The sequence below is a fragment of the Salvelinus fontinalis genome, chromosome 15, assembly GCF_029448725.1.
Source record: "Salvelinus fontinalis isolate EN_2023a chromosome 15, ASM2944872v1, whole genome shotgun sequence".
NCBI classification, from domain to species: domain Eukaryota; kingdom Metazoa; phylum Chordata; class Actinopteri; order Salmoniformes; family Salmonidae; genus Salvelinus; species Salvelinus fontinalis.
This window is the reverse complement of record NC_074679.1, coordinates 43,948,271-43,967,132: the sequence shown is the minus strand read 5'-3', so window position 1 is coordinate 43,967,132 and position 18,862 is coordinate 43,948,271. Positions and strand designations below refer to the sequence as shown.

At 43.5% G+C, this 18,862-nt stretch overlaps 3 protein-coding genes across 7 annotated transcripts in view; 1 reads left to right on the top strand and 2 right to left on the bottom strand.

The window, feature by feature from the left end:
- Nucleotides 1–1,290, bottom strand: part of setd3 (SET domain containing 3, actin histidine methyltransferase) — a 66,411-nt gene extending 65,121 nt beyond the window's left edge. For 2 of the 3 annotated variants that reach the window (XM_055863941.1, XM_055863942.1), the window contains exon 1: nucleotides 1,186–1,289. The gene's annotated coding sequence lies outside the window, so the exon portion shown is untranslated. Of the gene's footprint in view, nucleotides 1–1,185 lie in introns of all 3 variants that reach the window. The other variant, XM_055863943.1, reaches the window with a different exon arrangement.
- Nucleotides 1,291–1,403: 113 nt separating this feature from the next.
- On the top strand, nucleotides 1,404–8,384 carry LOC129812045 (cyclin-K-like). Of its 2 annotated transcripts, none has more exons than XM_055863946.1 (10): nucleotides 1,404–2,168; nucleotides 2,426–2,507; nucleotides 2,768–2,899; nucleotides 3,155–3,260; nucleotides 3,686–3,743; nucleotides 3,987–4,156; nucleotides 4,957–5,174; nucleotides 5,302–5,335; nucleotides 5,478–5,549; nucleotides 6,565–8,384. In XM_055863946.1, exons 1-10 carry the CDS (start codon nucleotides 1,972–1,974, stop codon nucleotides 7,164–7,166), a joined length of 1,671 nt encoding a protein of 556 aa, XP_055719921.1. In that variant the 5' UTR covers nucleotides 1,404–1,971; the 3' UTR covers nucleotides 7,167–8,384. The 2 variants fall into 2 exon arrangements, with proteins under 2 accessions (XP_055719921.1, XP_055719920.1); XM_055863945.1 differs by having other exon boundaries at nucleotides 3,659–3,743.
- Nucleotides 8,385–13,242: 4,858 nt separating this feature from the next.
- The window catches only part of ccdc85ca (coiled-coil domain containing 85C, a), a 51,994-nt gene continuing 46,374 nt past the window's right edge, over nucleotides 13,243–18,862 (bottom strand). For both annotated transcript variants that reach the window (XM_055863948.1, XM_055863947.1), the window contains exon 5: nucleotides 13,243–18,198. In XM_055863948.1, the coding sequence (XP_055719923.1) occupies nucleotides 18,109–18,198 (90 nt within the window). In that variant the 3' untranslated portion in view covers nucleotides 13,243–18,108. The remainder of the gene's footprint in view (nucleotides 18,199–18,862) is intronic.

Here is an 18,862-nt window from a genome sequence, read left to right as displayed (position 1 = left end):
CCTACCACAGAAATGGAGCAGTCTTAAAGTGACAGTTCACTCCAAAATCAATGTTTATTGAATGTTTTCAGATCCTCCCCTACGAGATGAATGCAAAAGATAGGCACGGCCACCAAATAAAAACAAGAATGTAGACAGTGAGTCTCCTACTCATTTTAAATTGAGGCGTGTAGCTGGATCTACAAAACCAATTGTGGGACCCGGACTGGCCTTCACAGACCACTTTTGAGGTCTGATAGTTACAGTTAACTTAAAAATCTAACCCATCTAGAGTAGTCAAACAAATTATTGGAGATGTAGCTAGCTAAATGGGAGTTGTACTATTCTGAATACTTTTTCTCTGACTACTCTAGATGGGTTAGTTACAGTTCACTTCAAAATCTATCAGACCTCGAAAGTGGTCTATTGTGAAGGCCAGTCCAGGTCCCACAATTGGTTTCGTAGATCCAGCTACACGCCTCAATTTAAAATGCATAGGAGACACACACATGCAGGCATTCTTGAAGGCAGCTAGTTACCTACATGTTTTAACTTAAATAAATTAAAAAATACGATGCATTACTAACGTTAACTGTCCACCAAGTCAACTGGTTAGATGTTTCATCTTGTTAGAAGGATTGCGGAGAATATAAAATGGGCTTGGTTTCTTAATGCTCCCAAGGAAGCTTGTTGCGATAACGTTAGCTCTAAGGTGGATGACAGGCAACAGCTGACAGTGAAATAGATTATCACAGTCCCACTGAGCTAGCTAACTGACGTTAGCTTCCCTACTAGGTTTGTCCAGCTGAATCACGCCCATCCAACAAGCAATCTAATTGGACTAGCTATCTGGCTAGGTTAGCTCACAGTCGTGGTTGCAGTGTAGCGGATGAGTCCATTCATTTGCCTCGTCCAATAAACACATCGTGGAATGTGATTAGCAAACAAGCAGGCTCCCACGCTCGTTATACTGTGAACTTTGAAAAGGCAAGCAACCAGTAAAATGTAATCTGGTTGAAATGGTAAATTATAACACACATTTGAAACACGCTAGCTAGCTTGGCTCGTAAATTCGCAAGCGACGTTCGCACCGCAATGCAATAATGTAAGGTAAACATGTAAATGGAAAGCAGAATGACTAGTAATATCAAGCAGTTAATTGCATGCAAATAATTGCTGATAATATGTTTTGCGAAACTAAGTTACCGTAAATTGAGTGCAGTAGTTCCTCTCCTGTCAAACTGCACAATCCTCTTCCACACGGTAAAGGGAGCGAAACCAAACCTGATGTTGATTTGGGCGAGCTATGCCTGGAACACCGTTTTCTAACTATTTGATTGGAGCGAAAACGTTCTATACCAACGTAAACAATGTTATATTTCTTGATTTGTATTGGCTGTTGATAGGTGTGCGCTGCTTGATTTGTCTGCCTATTGGTTAAAAATCCAACTGGCTTCGAAAATGCAACGTTTTTAACGGGTTCTTTATACGGATTGGTTAAAGTTATCAGATTTACCGCAATTCCATTGGTCGTACGAACAGTCAGTTGGCCACTCGCGAATGGAACGTTTGGCTTCGCAAAATAAATACAAAAAACACCCCTTCGTGGTTTGTGATTGGAAGTTTACTTTAGGGACTTAAAATTACCATAAATGGTTACGATTCAGGCGACATGATTTGTTGACAAAGATGGCAATCGACGATCTTAAAGCGAACAACGTGTCCCCCCAACTTGATTGTTTCATATTTTGATGAATTAGATATGGCGCGGTACACGTCAATACGAGTGTAGCTATTTTAATTGAATGGATTAAATAATTGTACGATTTCTGCAGCTAGCTGTAACTAGCGAGGTTATTCAAGTGAAAAAGAGATAGCATCGCTGTGCTACATCCCTTTCATCGCTAATTATTGCCTTAGGAAGCTGACAACGGTACAGTGTGCAGGGGCTAGTTAGCTAGCGAGGCTTCTACAATTTAGCTAGTATAGTTAATGAAAGAATACAGGGAGAATTCGATCCCTGGGAATCCAGCTGCAAGTCTGGATCACATCAAGCCATGTTGGTACTGGGACAAGAAGGACCTGGCTCACACACCCTCCCAGTCCGAGGGCCTGGACCCGGCCACCGAGGCCCGGTACCGAAGAGAGGGGGCTCGATTCATCTTCGACGTGGGCACGCGCCTGGGACTGTATCCTTCCTTCATTGATTAGCAACAAACACACACTGACTGTGTGCAAATATCCATGATCTGGTGTCTCTTTTGATGGTTTGGTTGTGTTGGCAGCCAGGAAAGTAAACTGGTGCAGCGTCATGGTTCTGTTAGAATAATGCATTGTTTGTTTGTTATTTCACATGTGCCAGATTATAGTCAGACTGATCAATGCAGCATTTTATTATCCACGTCACTGTTACGGTAACTCTTCAGTTCCTTAACCCTGTGATCAGACACTATGACACGTTGGCTACAGGGATCATATACTTTCATCGCTTCTACATGTTTCATTCCTTCAAGCAGTTCCCCAGATATGTAAGTGTTGACACTGTATCTACAACTCTTGCTTTTGACTAACTCAAGTTTAGATCCCTGTAATATGCATAAATCGAGTTGATTTTACTGATTTAGCTTTTGACCAGACTTAGCTATGTTAACGATGGTTTAGATGAGCCTTTTACAATGGAAGTCGTTGTCACAGGTTGAAAAGGGCTTCCCCTATTCATCTGTGGCTGTGTTATATGTCCATGCTTCGGCTGTATATACCCGGGCTAACGAATGCTATGTCTCTACAGGTGACTGGGGGTTGCTGTCTATTCCTGGCCGGTAAAGTGGAAGAGACCCCAAAGAAATGTAAAGACATCATCAAGACGGCTCGCAGCCTGCTGAATGACATACAGTTCGCCCAGTTTGGAGACGACCCAAAGGTGAGCGCCTCACTAAGTGTGTAAACGCTGACAATTGTCTGGATTACAAGACGGTAATACATGCATCTATGTTGGTACTATAATATTGAGGGAACCCCGTACATTGCATTAAATCTATTCATTTTAAGTTGCTAGTGTAAAGTTCTGTGACCCCTGACCAGGTATTAAATTATATTTCGCTCCCTGGGAAGGACAGGGTCTGTATCCAAAACACTTCATGGTCACAATATTTTCCATGACTCTGTTCCTGTACAGGAGGAGGTGATGGTGCTGGAGAGGATCCTGCTGCAGACCATTAAATTCGACCTGCAGGTGGAGCACCCATACCAGTTCCTGCTCCGCTATGCCAAGCAGCTCAAAGGTACACGGATACATATGCTTTATTAGCGTTGCAAAATTCCACTAGCTTTCCTAAGATTCTCATCTTTTCAAGAAATCCTGGTTGGAATATTCCAAGATGGGAATAAGGAGGAAATCAGGGAATCCTCCAACCTGGAATTCTGGGAGTTTTTGGAAAGTTTCCAACATTTGGCAACCCTGATTTATGCTATGATCTATGATGGGCTGGCCTGGTTACCTGTTCCCTATAGTAGCTGGAAGTGTGCTGCAAAAGACAATGTGAAGGGGGTCGGCCCGATGATGTGAATCAGCCACTACAGTTCATCACAATGATATAATCCTAATCTGATCTAGTCTATTATTATTACCCTGTCTGAATGAAAACGACCCCTAAACTCATCCACCTCTTTCTGTTCACAGATCTGAAGTATTTCCGATCTGTTTCAGGTGATAAGAACAAAGTCCAGAAGCTAGTTCAGATGGCCTGGACCTTTGTGAATGACAGGTGAGCAGTTAAACAACCCGAACATGGAATGCTTAAATTGGCAGAACCATGGAAGAACAGCGATATCCATGTGTGTATTATAATGCAATCAGTGCTGATCAAGGATCAGGTCCCCCTTCTTATTGATTATGATTTAAAAGGCTAAACTGATCCTTAATCAGAACTCCTACTCTGAGAGGCTTTATTAATATGTGCCCTGTAATTGATGCACACATGCGTCTCTCTCTCCTCTCCTCCCCCCAGCTTGTGCACCATGCTGTCCCTACAGTGGGAACCAGAGATCATAGCTGTAGCAGTCATGTACCTGGCTGGACGGCTGTGTAAGTTTGACATCCAGGAGTGGACGTCCAAGCAGTCTTCACGGCGATGGTGGGAACAGTTTGTCCAGGATGTCCCAGTGGAGCTGCTGGAAGGTGGTACTGGCTGTTCTCTCCTTCTCTATTTCTCTCTCTCTCTCTCTCCCCCGAGCACTTTTCTGGTTTCGTATGTCATTTGTGTTAGGCTATTTTTAGACTTTAAAGACAAAAGTATGCCTCTTTCAAGGTTCACTTTCACACCATTTTTGATTAACACTTAATTTTGTAGACTGTTTGCTTATTGCCGTGTTATAGAGCCCCACGGTGGAGGAGTTATAATACCCATAACTTGGCGGTAAAACAGGGAAATGGTTCTAATCATTTTTCCAAATCAAATTTATTTATAAAGCCCTTCTTACATCAGCTGATATCTCAAAGTGCTGTACAGAAACCCAGTCTAAAACCCCAAACAGCAAGCAATGCAGGTGTAGAAGCATGTGGGCTCAGAAAAACTCCTTAGAAATTGCCAGAACCTAGGAAGAAACCTAGAGAGGAACCAGGCTATGAGGGGTGGCCAGTCCTCTTCTGGCTGTGCCGAGTGGAGATTATAACAGAACATGGCCAAGATGTTCAAATGTTCATAGATGACCAGCAGGGTCAAATAATAATAATCACAGTGGTTGTCGAGGGTGCAACAGGTCAGCACCTCAGGAGTAAATGTCAGTTGGCTTTTCGTAGCCGTTCACATTCCACCATACATTTTTCCTAAAGGGGATTTTAGAAATACTTCAAGTAAGGGCTGTGTTTTGTGTTGGCTGGCGTGATGTTTTGATAACCATACTGTGGTACTCTATCATTTAGACCCATACTTATGAAATGCTCTTCTCATTAAAATGACTTCCGCCTCTGCTCCATAGACATCTGCCACCAGATCCTAGACCTGTACTCCCAGGGCAAGCAGCAGATGCCCCAGACCCCCAGCGATAAGACCCCGCCTACCCCCGTCCCCACCCCTACTCCTCAGCAGCTGCAGGCCCTCTCCCAGCCCCCGCTCCCCAGTCCCCCCGTCCCGCCACCACTCAGCAAGAAGGTCTCGCCCCAGACCAGCCCTCCTCGCCAGCTCAAACGAGCCCACGTGAGTCTGACACCCAGTTTAAAGGTTTTTGTGAGGGCAGGCACCATGTTATTTTCATTACCGCAGGCACTAAATTGAGCTGTTTTCGTTTTTGACACCCATTTCCCTTGTTGATGTCGTTGTTTAGGTATCGTCTCCTAAAGAAGAAAGCCAGGCACCTGGTGAGCACAACTTTTCCTCTGGCTGAGACAGTAGATGAATCTATTGGAAGCGTATGGCTGCCAATATTAATTTTAAAAGGATTCATAACAGTAGGTATGTTAGTGTATGACTTATTGCGGTCTCTCTCCATCTCTCCTCCAGAGCCAGTGGGCTCTAAGATCCCCAGGCTGGAGCCTCCCATGCCCCCTCTACCCACATCACAACCCCCCTCAGGTGAGTCCCCTACCCGGGTCCACTCAAAAGACCACCACGCTAATACCCAGATTCACTAAGCCTCTACACCAGTGCAACAACTTCCGCACCTGTTGGTTTCCAGAGGGAATATCGATCGAAATGTAAGGAAATAAATCCTATCCTGAAGTTTTATGAAGACAGTCCCATGTCCATTAGCCTTATTGTTTTTCCTTCTGCTATTCTCGTATGGGAAATACTTATTGCACAGTGTAAGAATTGATTTGGTGTAAATGCTCCACAGATCTGTCCACTCCACTCCGTACTGTAACGTCTCATGTTGCTGAATATATTATTGACACATGGTATTCCTGCTAAGTGGTTGAGAAGCCCCTGCGAAAGCCCTTCGGATGTGTCCCAAATGGCACCCCATTTCCTACATAGTGCACTACAGTAGATAGGGAATAGGGCCAGTTGGGACAAAACCTCTGAGAAGCCCCTGGTCCCCTCCAGTCTGTCCCCTTAGCCCCCGAAAGAGCTAACTGAGCTGGGGAGGAAGAAGTGGTTAGCTGCTGGTATTAACTGGTCTGCTCTGACTTCTCCTCTGATTGGCTGAGAGAAGAGAGGCGTCTAGGCCAGGCTTAGACCCTCAGTGACAGGTTAGATGATGCAGAAGTACTGTATGATGAGCACTTATTAGATTCGATATCAGACTTAGTGTAGGAGATTCCCTGTAAGCCTGCAGGTTAAAATCACAAGCGTTTAGATAGTTAGGGGATACTTAAGCAATAAGGCTCTAGGGGGTGTGGTATATGGCCACGGTGGACAGGATATAACCCCATCCTTCTGCTACTCTACTGTATGCCTTGTCTGACCTCTCTACCTAATCTGATAATGACCTTATCAGCTGTTATACCACTCGGCTTTCGAAACAGCACCGCTCACTAGACGGCTTTGTTTACGTGACCCGTCTAGGAAGGGGGGTGTGTTTGTTAGCGGTTAAGTGGTTTGATTCAGTTGTTTCTCTAAGGGTTCTCTAATTCTCTTCTCCCTGTAGACCGGAAGCCTCCAGCCTCCCTCCCCTCCGCCCCTCTCCCAGGAGAGACAGACCCAACTGGGGCAGGAGGCCCAGCGGAGCCCCCTAAAGGACCTCCACCTCCCCCCCACTCAGCCTCCCTCCACCAGCCTCCCCCGCTTCCCCATCGCCCCCCTCCACCACCCCCATCCAGCTACATCATGGGCATCCCCACCTCCAGCTCCTACATGTCAGGAGAGGGTTTCCAGAGCCTCCAGTCTATGATGAAGACAGAGGGGCCGTCCTACAGCACCATCCCCCCATCCTATGGCCCTCCACTGGCCTACCACAGCCACGTCTACCCCCCTAACGCCCCACCGCCTGGTCCTCCACTTTCCGCCTCCTACCCTCCACCCAACCTCCCTCCACCCTCACCCGCCTACCCCCCACCGGGGTACAACCACAGCTACCCTCCCCCGCCCCCTCATTGCATGCCCCCCGGACACGGGGAATACCCGCCTGTGATGGGCATCCCTCCAAGCAACTATCCCCCACCCCCTGGAGGACAGAGCCAGGTACCCCCTCCGCTGCCCCCTGGCATGCCCCCCATCGGTGGCATGAGTCAGGGGGCGTGGATGAGGTGATGGGGGTGAGACTGGATGTGCCAAACCAACACTAGTCCTATTACAGCAGACAGGAGTCTCCAGTGTTACTGACAGGCAGCTTTAGTGATGGAGAAGTTAAAGCAAGGCCAGTTGAGGAGACCGGCCTCATGTACTCCCTGTAGTTTTCTGAAGCTGTCATCTTACGGTTGCAAAATTAAATACTGTTCTCAGGTTTTCCAGAAATCCTGGTTGGAACATTCCCGGAATCGTAAGGAATAACCAGGAAATCTGGACTCTTCCAACCTGGATTTCTGGAAAAACTTAGGAATTTGGGGAACGTTACCAGAATTTTGCAACCCTACATCTCCAACAAGCCAAACAGCACAGCCACACCTCATCAAGAACCAACCATTAACTTCCATTGCACAAGTTAGTTAGTGTGAAATACATAATGTGGTGTGTTTGTTGTACTATGGCTGTTTTTATATTAGCCTTTTAGTAACATGTTTGTCATTTTTTTATATTAAAACCTTTAGGTTAGCTTGCTGTACAAATGTAGGAAAGAATGGTAGGACCAAAAAGGAAAATGGCAGCTCCACTCGAACCATTCCATGGCTTGGATGTACAGTATCTTCCACATGCATTCCTTTCTGTTTAAAACACACTACTAAACCAGTATTATATTCTAATGTCAATGAATAGTCTACCATTGTAGCATTGTGCATGGACTGGAACATAAAGACACACTTGCATGATGCACACACAGGACAAACACACTCACACACTTTAAATAAACACGCCTTTTTATGGGTGTTTGGACGTTTTGCGTTTTGTTGTTGAAAAAAGTATGTTTAATGCTTGCACACTCTTAGGAAAAAAAGGTGCGATCTAAAACCTAAAAGGATTATTTGGCTGTCCCCATTGAAGAACCATTTTTGGCTCCAGGTAGAACCCTTTTCACAGAGAGTTCTACCTGGAACCAAAAGGGTTCTGCAATGGGGACAGCCAAGGGATCCTTTTGGGAACCTTTTTTCTAAGAGTGCAGCACTGCCATGAATTAATGGTTTAAAAAAACTTTTTTTAAATGTTGAAGTTGTCTTTTCATTATACCTTGTGTACTTCCATTGTTCCTTAGTTTGTTTGTAATATGTGAAACGTTACTCTAAGCAAAGTTACTTGGCATTAAACATTTGTTTTTTTCTAAAGTTGTTCATTTATTTTTTCAATGTATGTGACAATAAAAATATACAAAAATAATCCTGTTTGTACCCTGTTGTGTACATGATTCCTATAGTCTTTCACCCATGCTTCTTGTCGTTAGATGGATTAGCCAGTAGGAGGCAGCCTTGTCAAGCCATTTAAATTGAGGCCCAGAATGAACACTTTAGTAAAGGCATCCTTCCTCTTCCTTACATTTGATCAAGGTTGGTTGTTAGCCATCTCTTCTATTTATCAGTGGTGTAAAAATACTTGAAAGTACAACTTAAGTTGTTTTGGGGGGTATCTGTACTTTACTATTTTTACTAAACTACATTCCTAAAGAAAATAATGTACTCTTTACCCCATACATTTTCTCTGACACCCAAAAGTACTCATTACATTTTGAATGCTTAGCAAACAAAAAACGGTCCAATTCACACACTTATCAACATCCCTGGTCATCCCTACTGCCTCTGATCTGGCGGACTCACTAAACACGTGCTTTGTTTGTAAATTATGTCTGAGTGTTGGAGAGTGCCCCTGGCTATCTGTAAAACTAACTGCTGTCTGGTTTGCTTAATATAAGGAATTTGAAATTATTAATACTTTTACTTTTGATACTTAAGTATATTTTAGCAATTACATTTACTTTTGGTACTTAAGAATATTTAAAACCAAATACTTTTAGACTTTTACTCAAGTTGTACTTTACTGGGTGACTTTCACGTTTACTTGAGTCATTTTCTATTAAGGTATCTTTACTTTTACTCAAGCATGACAATTGGGTACTGACTGCTATTTATGTGTAAGTATGTGTATATATACAGTACCAGTCAAAGGGTTGGACACACCTACTCCTACTTTTATTTATTTATACTATTTTACACATTGTAGAATAATAGTTAAGACATCAACTCTATGAAATAACACATATGGGATCGCGTAGTAACCAAAAAAGTGTTAAACAAATCAAAATAAACTCAGCAAAAACAGAAATGTCCCTTTTTCAGGACCCTGTCTTTCAAAGATAATTCGTAAAAATCAAAATAACTTCACAGATCTTCATTATAAAGGGTTTAAACACTGTTTCCCATGCTTGTTCAATGAACCATAAACAGTTAATGAACATGCACCTGTGGAGCGGTCGTTAAGACACTAACAGCTTACAGACGGTAGGCAATTAAGGTCACAGTTATGAAAACTTAGGACACTAAAGAGACCTTTCTACTGACTCTGAAAAACACCAAAAGAAAGATGCCCAGGGTCCCTGCTCATCTGTGTGAATGTGCCTTAGGCATGCTGTAAGGAGGCATGAGGACTGCAGATGTGGCCAGGGCAATAAATTGCAATGTCCGCACTGTGAGATGCCTAGGGCAGCGCTACAGGGAGACAGGACGGACAGCTGATCGTCCTCACAGTGGCAGACTACGTGTAACAACACCTGCACAGGATCGGTATATCCGAACATCACACCTGCGGGACAGGTACAGGATGGCAACAACAACTGCCCGAGTTACACCAGGAACGCACAATCCCTCCATCAGTGCTCAGACTGTCCGCAATAGGCCGAGAGAGGCTGGACTGAGGGCTTGTAGGCCTGTTGTAAGGCAGGTCCTCACCAGACATCATCGGCAACAACGTCACCTATGGGCAGAAACCCATCGTCGCTGGACCAGACAGGACTGGCAAAAGTGCTCTTCACTGACGAGTCGCGTTTTTGTCTCACATGGGGTGATGGTCAGATTCACGTTTATCGTCGAAGGAATGAGCGTTGCACCGAGGCCTGTACTCTGGAGCGGGATCGATTTGGAGGTGGAGGGTCCGTCATGGTCTGGGGCGGTGTGTCACAGCATCATCGGACTGAGCTTGTTGTCATTGCAGGCAATCTTAACGCTGTGCGTTACAGGGAAGACATCCTCCTCTCTCATATGGTACCCTTCCTGCAGGCTCATCTTGACATGACCCTCCAGCATGACAATGCCACCAGCCATACTGATCGTTCTGTGTGTGATTTCCTGCAAGACAGGAATGTCAGTGTTCTGCCATGGCCATTGAAGAGCCCGGATCTCAATACCATTGAGCACATCTGGGACATGTTGGATCGGAGGGTGAGGGCTAGTGTCACGTTCCTGACCTTATTTCCTTTGTTTAGTCTTTGTTTAGTTGGTCAGGACGTGAGCTGGGTGGGTGTAGTCTATGTTATGTGTTTCCTTGTTTAGGTTTGTCTAATTGGCCTGATATGGTTCTCAATCAGAGGCAGGTGTTTTACGTTGTCTCTGATTGGGAACCATATTAAGGTAGCCTGTTTGCACTGTTGGTTTGTGGGTGATTGTTTCTTTCTTTGTGTTCTGCACCAGATGGTACTGTTTTCGGTTTTCACATTTATTGTTTTGTAACTTGTAGTGTTCACATTATTATTCTTTATTAAACATGTTGAACACTAGTCGTGCTGCGTTTTGGTCCTCTCCTTCATCCCAGGAAGAAAGCCGTTACAGCTAGGGCCATTCTCCCCAGAAATGTCAGGGAACTTGCAGGTTCTATGGTGGAAGAGTGGGGTAACATCTCACAGCAATTAATGCCATATGCTGCATTTGCTATAGGCCTATTGTTTACCTTATTGTTGGTGCCACTTTGATACCTTGATAATATGCAGCTGTTTAAAGGGCAAATCCACAGATGAAACAATAACAAAATAATCGCCCAGCCTCTGTTTTGTGTATATATGTGTATATATATACATACAGTACCAGTACTGAATGAACACTTTAGTAAAGGCATCCTTCCTCTCTTCCTTAAATTTGAAGGTTGCTTGTTAGCCATCCTTCCTTTTTATGCGTGTGTGTGTATGTGTATACAGTTGAAGTCGGAAGTTTACATACACTTAGGTTGGAGTCATTAAAACTCGTTTTTCAACCACTCCACAAATTTCTTGTTAACAAACTATAGTTTTGGCAAGTCGGTTAGCAAATCTACTTTGTGCATGACACAAGTCATTTTTCAAACAATTGTTTACTGATAGATTATTTCACTTATAATACACTGTATCACAATTCCAGTGGGTCAGAAGTTTACATACACTAAGTTGACTGTGCCTTTAAAAAGCTTGGAAAATTCCAGAAATAATGTCATGGCTTTAGAAGCTTCTGATCGGCTAATTAACATCATTTGACTTAATTGGAGGTGTATCTGTGGATGTATTGCAAGGCCTACCTTCAAACTCAGTGCCTCTTTGCTTGACATGATGGGAAAATAAAAATAAATCAGCTAAGACCTCAGAAAAAAAATTGTTGACCTCTACAAGCCTGGTTCATCCTTGGGAGACAATTTCCAAACGCCTGAAGGTACCACGTTCATCTGTATAAAAAATAGTACCCAAGTATAAACATCATGGGACAACGCAGCCATCATACCGATCAGGAAGGAGACGCGTTCTGTCTCCTAGAGATGAACGTACTTTGGTGCGAAAAGTGCAAATCAATCCCAGAACAACAGCAAAGGACCTTGTGAAGATGCTGGAGGAAACAGGTACAAAAGTATCTATATCAACAGTAAAACGAATCCTGTATCAACATAACCTGAAAGGATGCTCAGCAAGGAAGAAGCCACTGCTCCAAAACCGCCATAAAAAAGCCAGACTACGGTTTGCAACTGCACATGGGGACAAAGATCGTACTTTTTGGAGAAATGTCCTCTGTTCTGATGAAATAAAAAATATAACTGTTTGGCCATAATGACCATCGTTATGTTTGGAGGAAAAAGGGGGAGGCTTGCAAATGATAGTCCCACTAAGCGCAAACCAGATGGGATGGCATATCGCTGCAGAATGCTGTAGTAGCCATGCTGGTTAAGTGTGCCTTGAATTCTAATTAAATCACCAACAGTGTCACCAGCAAAGTACCCCCACACCATCACACCTCTTCCATGCTTCACGGTGGGAACCATCATGCGGAGATCATCCGTCTCACAAAGACACAGCGGTTGGCACCAGAAATCTTACATTTCATCAGACCACATGACAGATTTCCACCGGTCTAATGTCCATTGCTCGTGTTTCTTGGCCCAAGCAAGTCTCTTCTTATTATTGGTGTCCTTTAGTAGTGGTTTCTTTACAGCAATTCGACCATGAAGGCCTGGTTCATGCAGTCTCCTCTGAACAGTTGATGTTGAGATGTGTCTGTTACTTGAACTTTATAACATTTATTTGGGCTGTAATTTCTGAGGCTGGTAACTCTAATGAACTTATCCTCTGCAGCAGAGGTAACTCTGGGTCTTCCTTTCCTGTGGCGTTTCTCATGAGAGACAGTTTCATCATAACGCTTGATGGCTTTTGCGACTGCACTTGAAGAAACTTTCAAAGTTCTTTACAGTTTCCAGATTGACTGACCTTCATGTCTTAAAGTAATGATAGACTGTCGTTTCTCTTAGCTTATTTGAGCTGTTCTTGCCATAATATGGACATGGTCTTTTACCAAATAGGACTATCTTCTGTATACCACCCCTACCTTGTCACAACACAACTGATTGGCTCAAACGCATTAAGAAGGAAAGAAATTCCACAAATTAACTTTTAACAAAGCACACCTGTTAATTGAAATGCATTCCATTCATGAAGCTGGTTGAGAGAATGCCAAGAGTGTGCAAGGCTTTCATCAAGGCAAAGTGTGGCTACTTTGAAGAATCTCAAATATAATATGTATTTTGATTTGTTTAACACTTGTTTGGTTACTACACGATTCCATATGTGTTATTTCATAGTTTTATTTCTTCACTATTATTCTACAATGTAGAAAATAGTAAAAAAAGAAAGAAAAACCCTTGAATGAATAGGTGTCCAAACTTTTGACTGGGACTGTATATACAGGTATCACTAAGTTACACTTCCATCAACGTTCACAACTGACAAACACAGCAGGGGTTAAAAAGAAAGTATACTTCAATTTTATTTAAAAATTAAAAAGAGGCTTACTTCAGTTCTCACGTTTTAAATTTGCTAAAATAACAGTCCAATTTCAGCTACATACAGCTTGTGGGAAAAAATAAAAAGGCATGCTAGTTCATTGTATGCTACAGTATGTATGTACATAGCACTGTATATCCTAGGATACCTTAAACTATGTAGCACAGGAAAAGAGTCTGAAAAAAGAACATAGAATTATCACCGGTTCAGCATAGAGAGATAAAGAAGCGGTGTGTCTGAATGTAACAATAGGAAAATAGTCAAACTTCTAATCAGAACTTTGTGCTTTCAAATGAACAAATACAAAAGTCAGTCCGTTGCGTGTAGACTTATCTGTTTAAGAACAAGGTCACTTTTGCAAAAGTTGAATTTGTGAAGACTTTGAATGTGTATGGACACTTATTCATACAGTTTTCCGTTAGGAAACTCCTTAGTCATCAATGCCTGACTATTAAAGACGACACTGTACAGAACAGTATATGCTTTTGTCGCGGTCCTCGATTCAAACAGAATTATCTTCATATATCAGGAATATACCTCATATATTATATATGAAGCTTTTCCTTGTTGATTCCTGCTCATTTTGTTCACACAGCACTTATACTGTACGTTACGAGTCCGCTCAAACACGCAGTCAGTCCGTCACTGTTCAAAGTCACCTGCTGCATCCAGACTCCTCAACAACACTGAAACACAGCGGATACATCCCAAATGGTAACCTATTCCCTATTAAGTGCACTACTTTTGACCAAGGTAAATAGGGCTCTGGTCAAATGTAGAGCACTAAATAGGGAATACGGTGACATTTTGGGCAAAGCCAGCCTATCTTCTGCTTTCAATACAGTATATTCTCTCCAATTAGAATGCTTTTTACCCAGAATTCATGGGGATGTGTAAACGTACATTTCTACACACCCTTCTGTATAACCCCAAAAAAAGGGTATACATTTATTATGCCCCTATATAGATTGACAATGTGTCAAACTCAATTCAGATTACTTTACCAATCTGACAGCAAACCTTTAGTTCGGATTTTAGAACACATATCCGAGAGAATGCATCAACTGTCTTTTAACAGCTTATAACTGCCTATTCAGACCTCAGCCAACAGAACTCATATAGTATATAAGACTCTTATGAGTACTCATATACATTATTCACTGGTCTTACAAATGCATACAACTCAGCACAGCTATCAGACTTCATTCGTTTTACATACAACTCCTGAACCCCTATAGGTAAGATATCATATACATAGTCATACACTATATATACACAAATGTATGTGGACACCCCTTCAAATTAGTGGATTTGTCTATTTCAGCCACACCGGTTGATGACAGGTGTATACAACTGCGCACACAGCCATGTGATCTCCATAGACAAACATTAGTAGTAGAATGGCCTTACTGAAGAGCTCAGTGACTTGCAACATGGCACCATCATAGGATGCCAACTTTCCAACAAGTCAGTTCATCAAATTGCTAGAGCTGCCCCGGTCAACTGTAAGTGCTGTTATTGTGAAGTGGAAATTTCTAGAAGCAACAACAGCTCAGTCGCGAAGTGGTAGGCCACACAAGCTCACAGAACGGGACCGCCGAGTGCTGAAGCGCGTAGCGCGAAACAACACTCCAAACTCCCTCTGGAAGCAACTTCAGCACAAGAACTGTTCGTCGGGAACTTCATGAAATAGGTTTCCATGGCCGAGCAGCCGCACACAAGCCTAAGATCAGCATGGGCAATGCCAAGCATCAGCTGGAGTGGTTTAAAGCTCGCCACCATTGGACTCTGGAGCAGTGGAAGCGCGTTCTCTGGAGTGATAAATCATGCTTCACCATATGGCAGTCCGACAGACGAATCTGAATATGTGCTTGCAACTTTGTGGCAATAGTTTGGGGAAGGCCCTTTCCTGTTACAGCAATGGCACTGCCCCCGTGCACAAAGAAAAGTCCATACAGAAATGGTTTGTCGAGATCGGTGTGGAAGAACTTGACTAGCATGCACAGAGCCCTGCCATCAACCCCATCGAACATCTTTGGGATGAATTGGAACGCCGACTACGAGCCAGGCCCAATCGCCCAACATCAGTACCCAACCTCACTAATGCTCTTGTGGCTGAATGGAAGCAAGTCCCTGCAGCAATGTTCCAATATCTAGAGGAAAGCCTTACCAGAAGAGTGGAGGCTGTTATCGAAGCAAAGGGGGGACCAATTCCATATTAAAGACCATGATTGTGGAATGAGATGTTCGACGAGCTCATGTAGTGTATGTTATTACTCCTAATGACATCTGTCTGTGATGTTGCTATAACCCTTAATGACATCTGTTATGTCATCTGTTATGTCAGCCTCATGGCAATGTTATGTAGCTTATCTATTAGCCCGCACCATACAATACTGAGATGACTCAAATACACAGCAATCAGCTAGGAGGTGCCACAGAGTACAGAACACAGCTATGAAGCTTAATTTAGCTACGCAGTGGGGGAAAGGGGAAGGGGAAAGGGAAAGGGGGGATATCTTGTCAGTTGTACAACTGAATGCATTTGACTGAAATGTGTCTTCCGCGTTTAACCCAACCCCACTGAATCAGAGAGGTGCGGGGGGCTGCCTTAATTGATGTCAACATAATCGGCGCGTATCAGTGGATTGTACACTGAAGTCCTACTATAGACATGACAGCTATGAGACTTTATAGAGCAGACAAAGGGACTCTAGGAGACTTCATTGTGCACAGTGATCATCTCTGAGACTTCATAGAGCACACATCGGGCCTAACACAACATAATGTACAGGAGCCAGCTAAGACACCTTATACAGTATACATCGGACCCAGCTAAGAGACCGCGTATAGTATACATAGTCTCCAACGAGACTTCATAAGGTATGCTTCCTATAAGAGCTCATAGAGGAATACTTAGGACTGGTCAAAATAACGGTTGTTTTCCACCCGTTTCAACGATTGTCATACATTAGTAATTCAGACTGTGAATTCAAAGTCCACCTCCGTCTAACAAGATCCTGACTTTCTAATCCACGATCAATCATCAGAAGCGACACTATATTATGCGTGAACCAAAACTCTTCCTGGACTTAAGGTTTCAGTCTGACAGGCTAAGCTTTCAAGCCTGGTCCGAGAACTGTTTGTTCTTTTGCCAAATCCATTGCAGCCATTGTCAAGTCCTGTATGGCTCAGTTGGTAGAGCAGGGCGCTTGCAACAATAAGGTTGTGAGTTTGATTCCCACAGGGGACCGGTATGAGAACATGTATCAACTCACTAATGTAAGTTGCTCTGGATAAGAGTGTCTGCTGCATGACTAAAATGGAACATTTTTGGCATGACAATTCTAGAAGGAGTTGGCAGGAGAGCATAAACAGACCCACCCAGGCTATAAGCTTTCTGCCTGGGAGGGAACTTTTGAAACACAGGGTATGAAACTGAACTCAGTCTTCCACTTTCTGCACTCAGTTACAATGTGTGCATCTGAAATGGCACCCTAATGCCTATATAGTGTTGGTATAGGGAATAGGGTGCCATTTGAGGCGCAAACTAACACAGTCTTAAATTATAACTTTTTTTAAACAGGGCTATGTTTTGTTACACATAACTTACTTGGTGCTGGAATTTATTTTGAACACTTTGAAATAAATTCTGTCTACACTTGAACACGTACTTCTTGCTCAGGCAAAAGGGGACTACACTATTAAACAGTAGGCTAAAGCAGCTAGGTTTCAAGTCATATAAACCTATGGCTCGTGACTATACACCGAAGGATATTACATCAGAACATTTCCAGGATTTCTCCTCATATTAAAAGTAGGTTGTCAGCAGTTGTCAGTCAGTTGCCTGTGGAGATGTCATGGAAGCAAAGTCAAGAACAGAACAGGGCCTGTAGTAGAATAGTCCGTCCTAGAGTGGTTGTCCGTCTTGAACACTTGGTAGGTGAACATTTACAAACACAAAAAGAGACGTTGGGTGGAGATGGTGTAGTACTCTAGCTCAGTACTGTAGTGACTGGTTGGGACTGTCAGGTGTAGTACTGTAGAACAGGTCACAGGTATAGTAACTCAGTACTGTAGTGACTGGTTGGGACTGTCAGGTGTAGTACTGTAGAACAGGTCACAGGTATAGTAACTCAGTACTGTAGTGACTGGTTCGGACTGTCAGGTGTAGTACTGTAGAACAGGTCACAGGTATAGTAGCTCAGTACTGTAGTGACTGGTTCGGACTGTCAGGTGTAGTACTGTAGAACAGGTCACAGGTATAGTAACTCAGTACTGTAGTGACTGGTTGTGAGGTTGTAAGGGGCAGTTTAGTTGGTAATGCATGCCTCATGCCCCTATCCTCCACTCATCTTCCTCTTCTTTAAAAACACACCATAACTGTCAACTGACGGTGGCGATTCAACATGACAAATAGTCAGGCATTGAACAGAAAATGAAGGCAGATGTTCTGTTTGCTGTGGAGGCGATAGGACGGCCACCCGCTGTTTCGAACCGTTCGTCGCCACGGTCTGTTTTGCCCTAATCTGAAATTGTCTGTAGCCACTACCCAGGTCAGCTCACCATTCCAATATCCACCAGGGCATGAGGTTAAGGGAGGCTAAAGATGGATATCACAGATGCAGAGGCAGTGGGCTGGGTTTAGGCTAGGGTTTGTCTGGATCATCTAGCCACGGTCACAGTGCTGAGAAAGTAGGAGAGGGTCGATTGAGATGTGCCCCTTTGTCCAGTCAGTGCTGAGGATCCATTGTTGTTGTTGTTGTTTATTTATCTGTCTGTCCGTTTGTCTCGTTTGAGTGCTGGTTAATGTCGTCCTAGGGACTACAAAGGCCCTTTGAACTGGTTCCCAGAGAGATGCTGGCGGATTGAAGGCTTGGAGCCCGCAGCGTCACCCAGTTTACGCCACACCACCTGAGAACACAACACAGGACAGGAAAGAGGGGGGGGGGCGGGGACACAAAACACTGTTACACAACACTGTCATACAATGGATATACTAGCTACAGTATATTAAGATGAGTGGGGGTCTCTAGAAATACCAGGTGGAAGGGACATTTAGTACTAATTATACTAATAAGGTTTGAAAACACTGTTACACAAAGCTTTTCATTGTCGAACATTTAATTATGACCTGTGTGTTGTTGGGGTCTACTAAGGGAGGTCACAGAGACTGGAATCTATCAATCCAGCCAACCAATAATGGGCTACAAAAATGTATGTTCCACATAATCTGAGCACACAATGCAACCATAGGGACAAAACAACAGCACCGAGATGGACCATATAACATAGACCTCACCAGGATTGGTGTATTTATCTCTTTATGGTTGATGGGATACTTGACTGTAAATGGTTGCGTTGTGCCTCCATGTTCTCTGTGTCTCTTCCATGTACAGAGCTCTGTCTGGAAAAACCAACAGGCATCGCTTAGTGCTGAAAGACTAGAAGGGCCTGGGGTCGTCCCTGCAAGAAAAGTGTCATCCCACGGGTCCCAGAGTACCCCACTCCACTGTCTCAGGCTGTATGGTTGTGGCCCAAATGATACCCTATTCCTTTTATAGTACACTAACCCTAT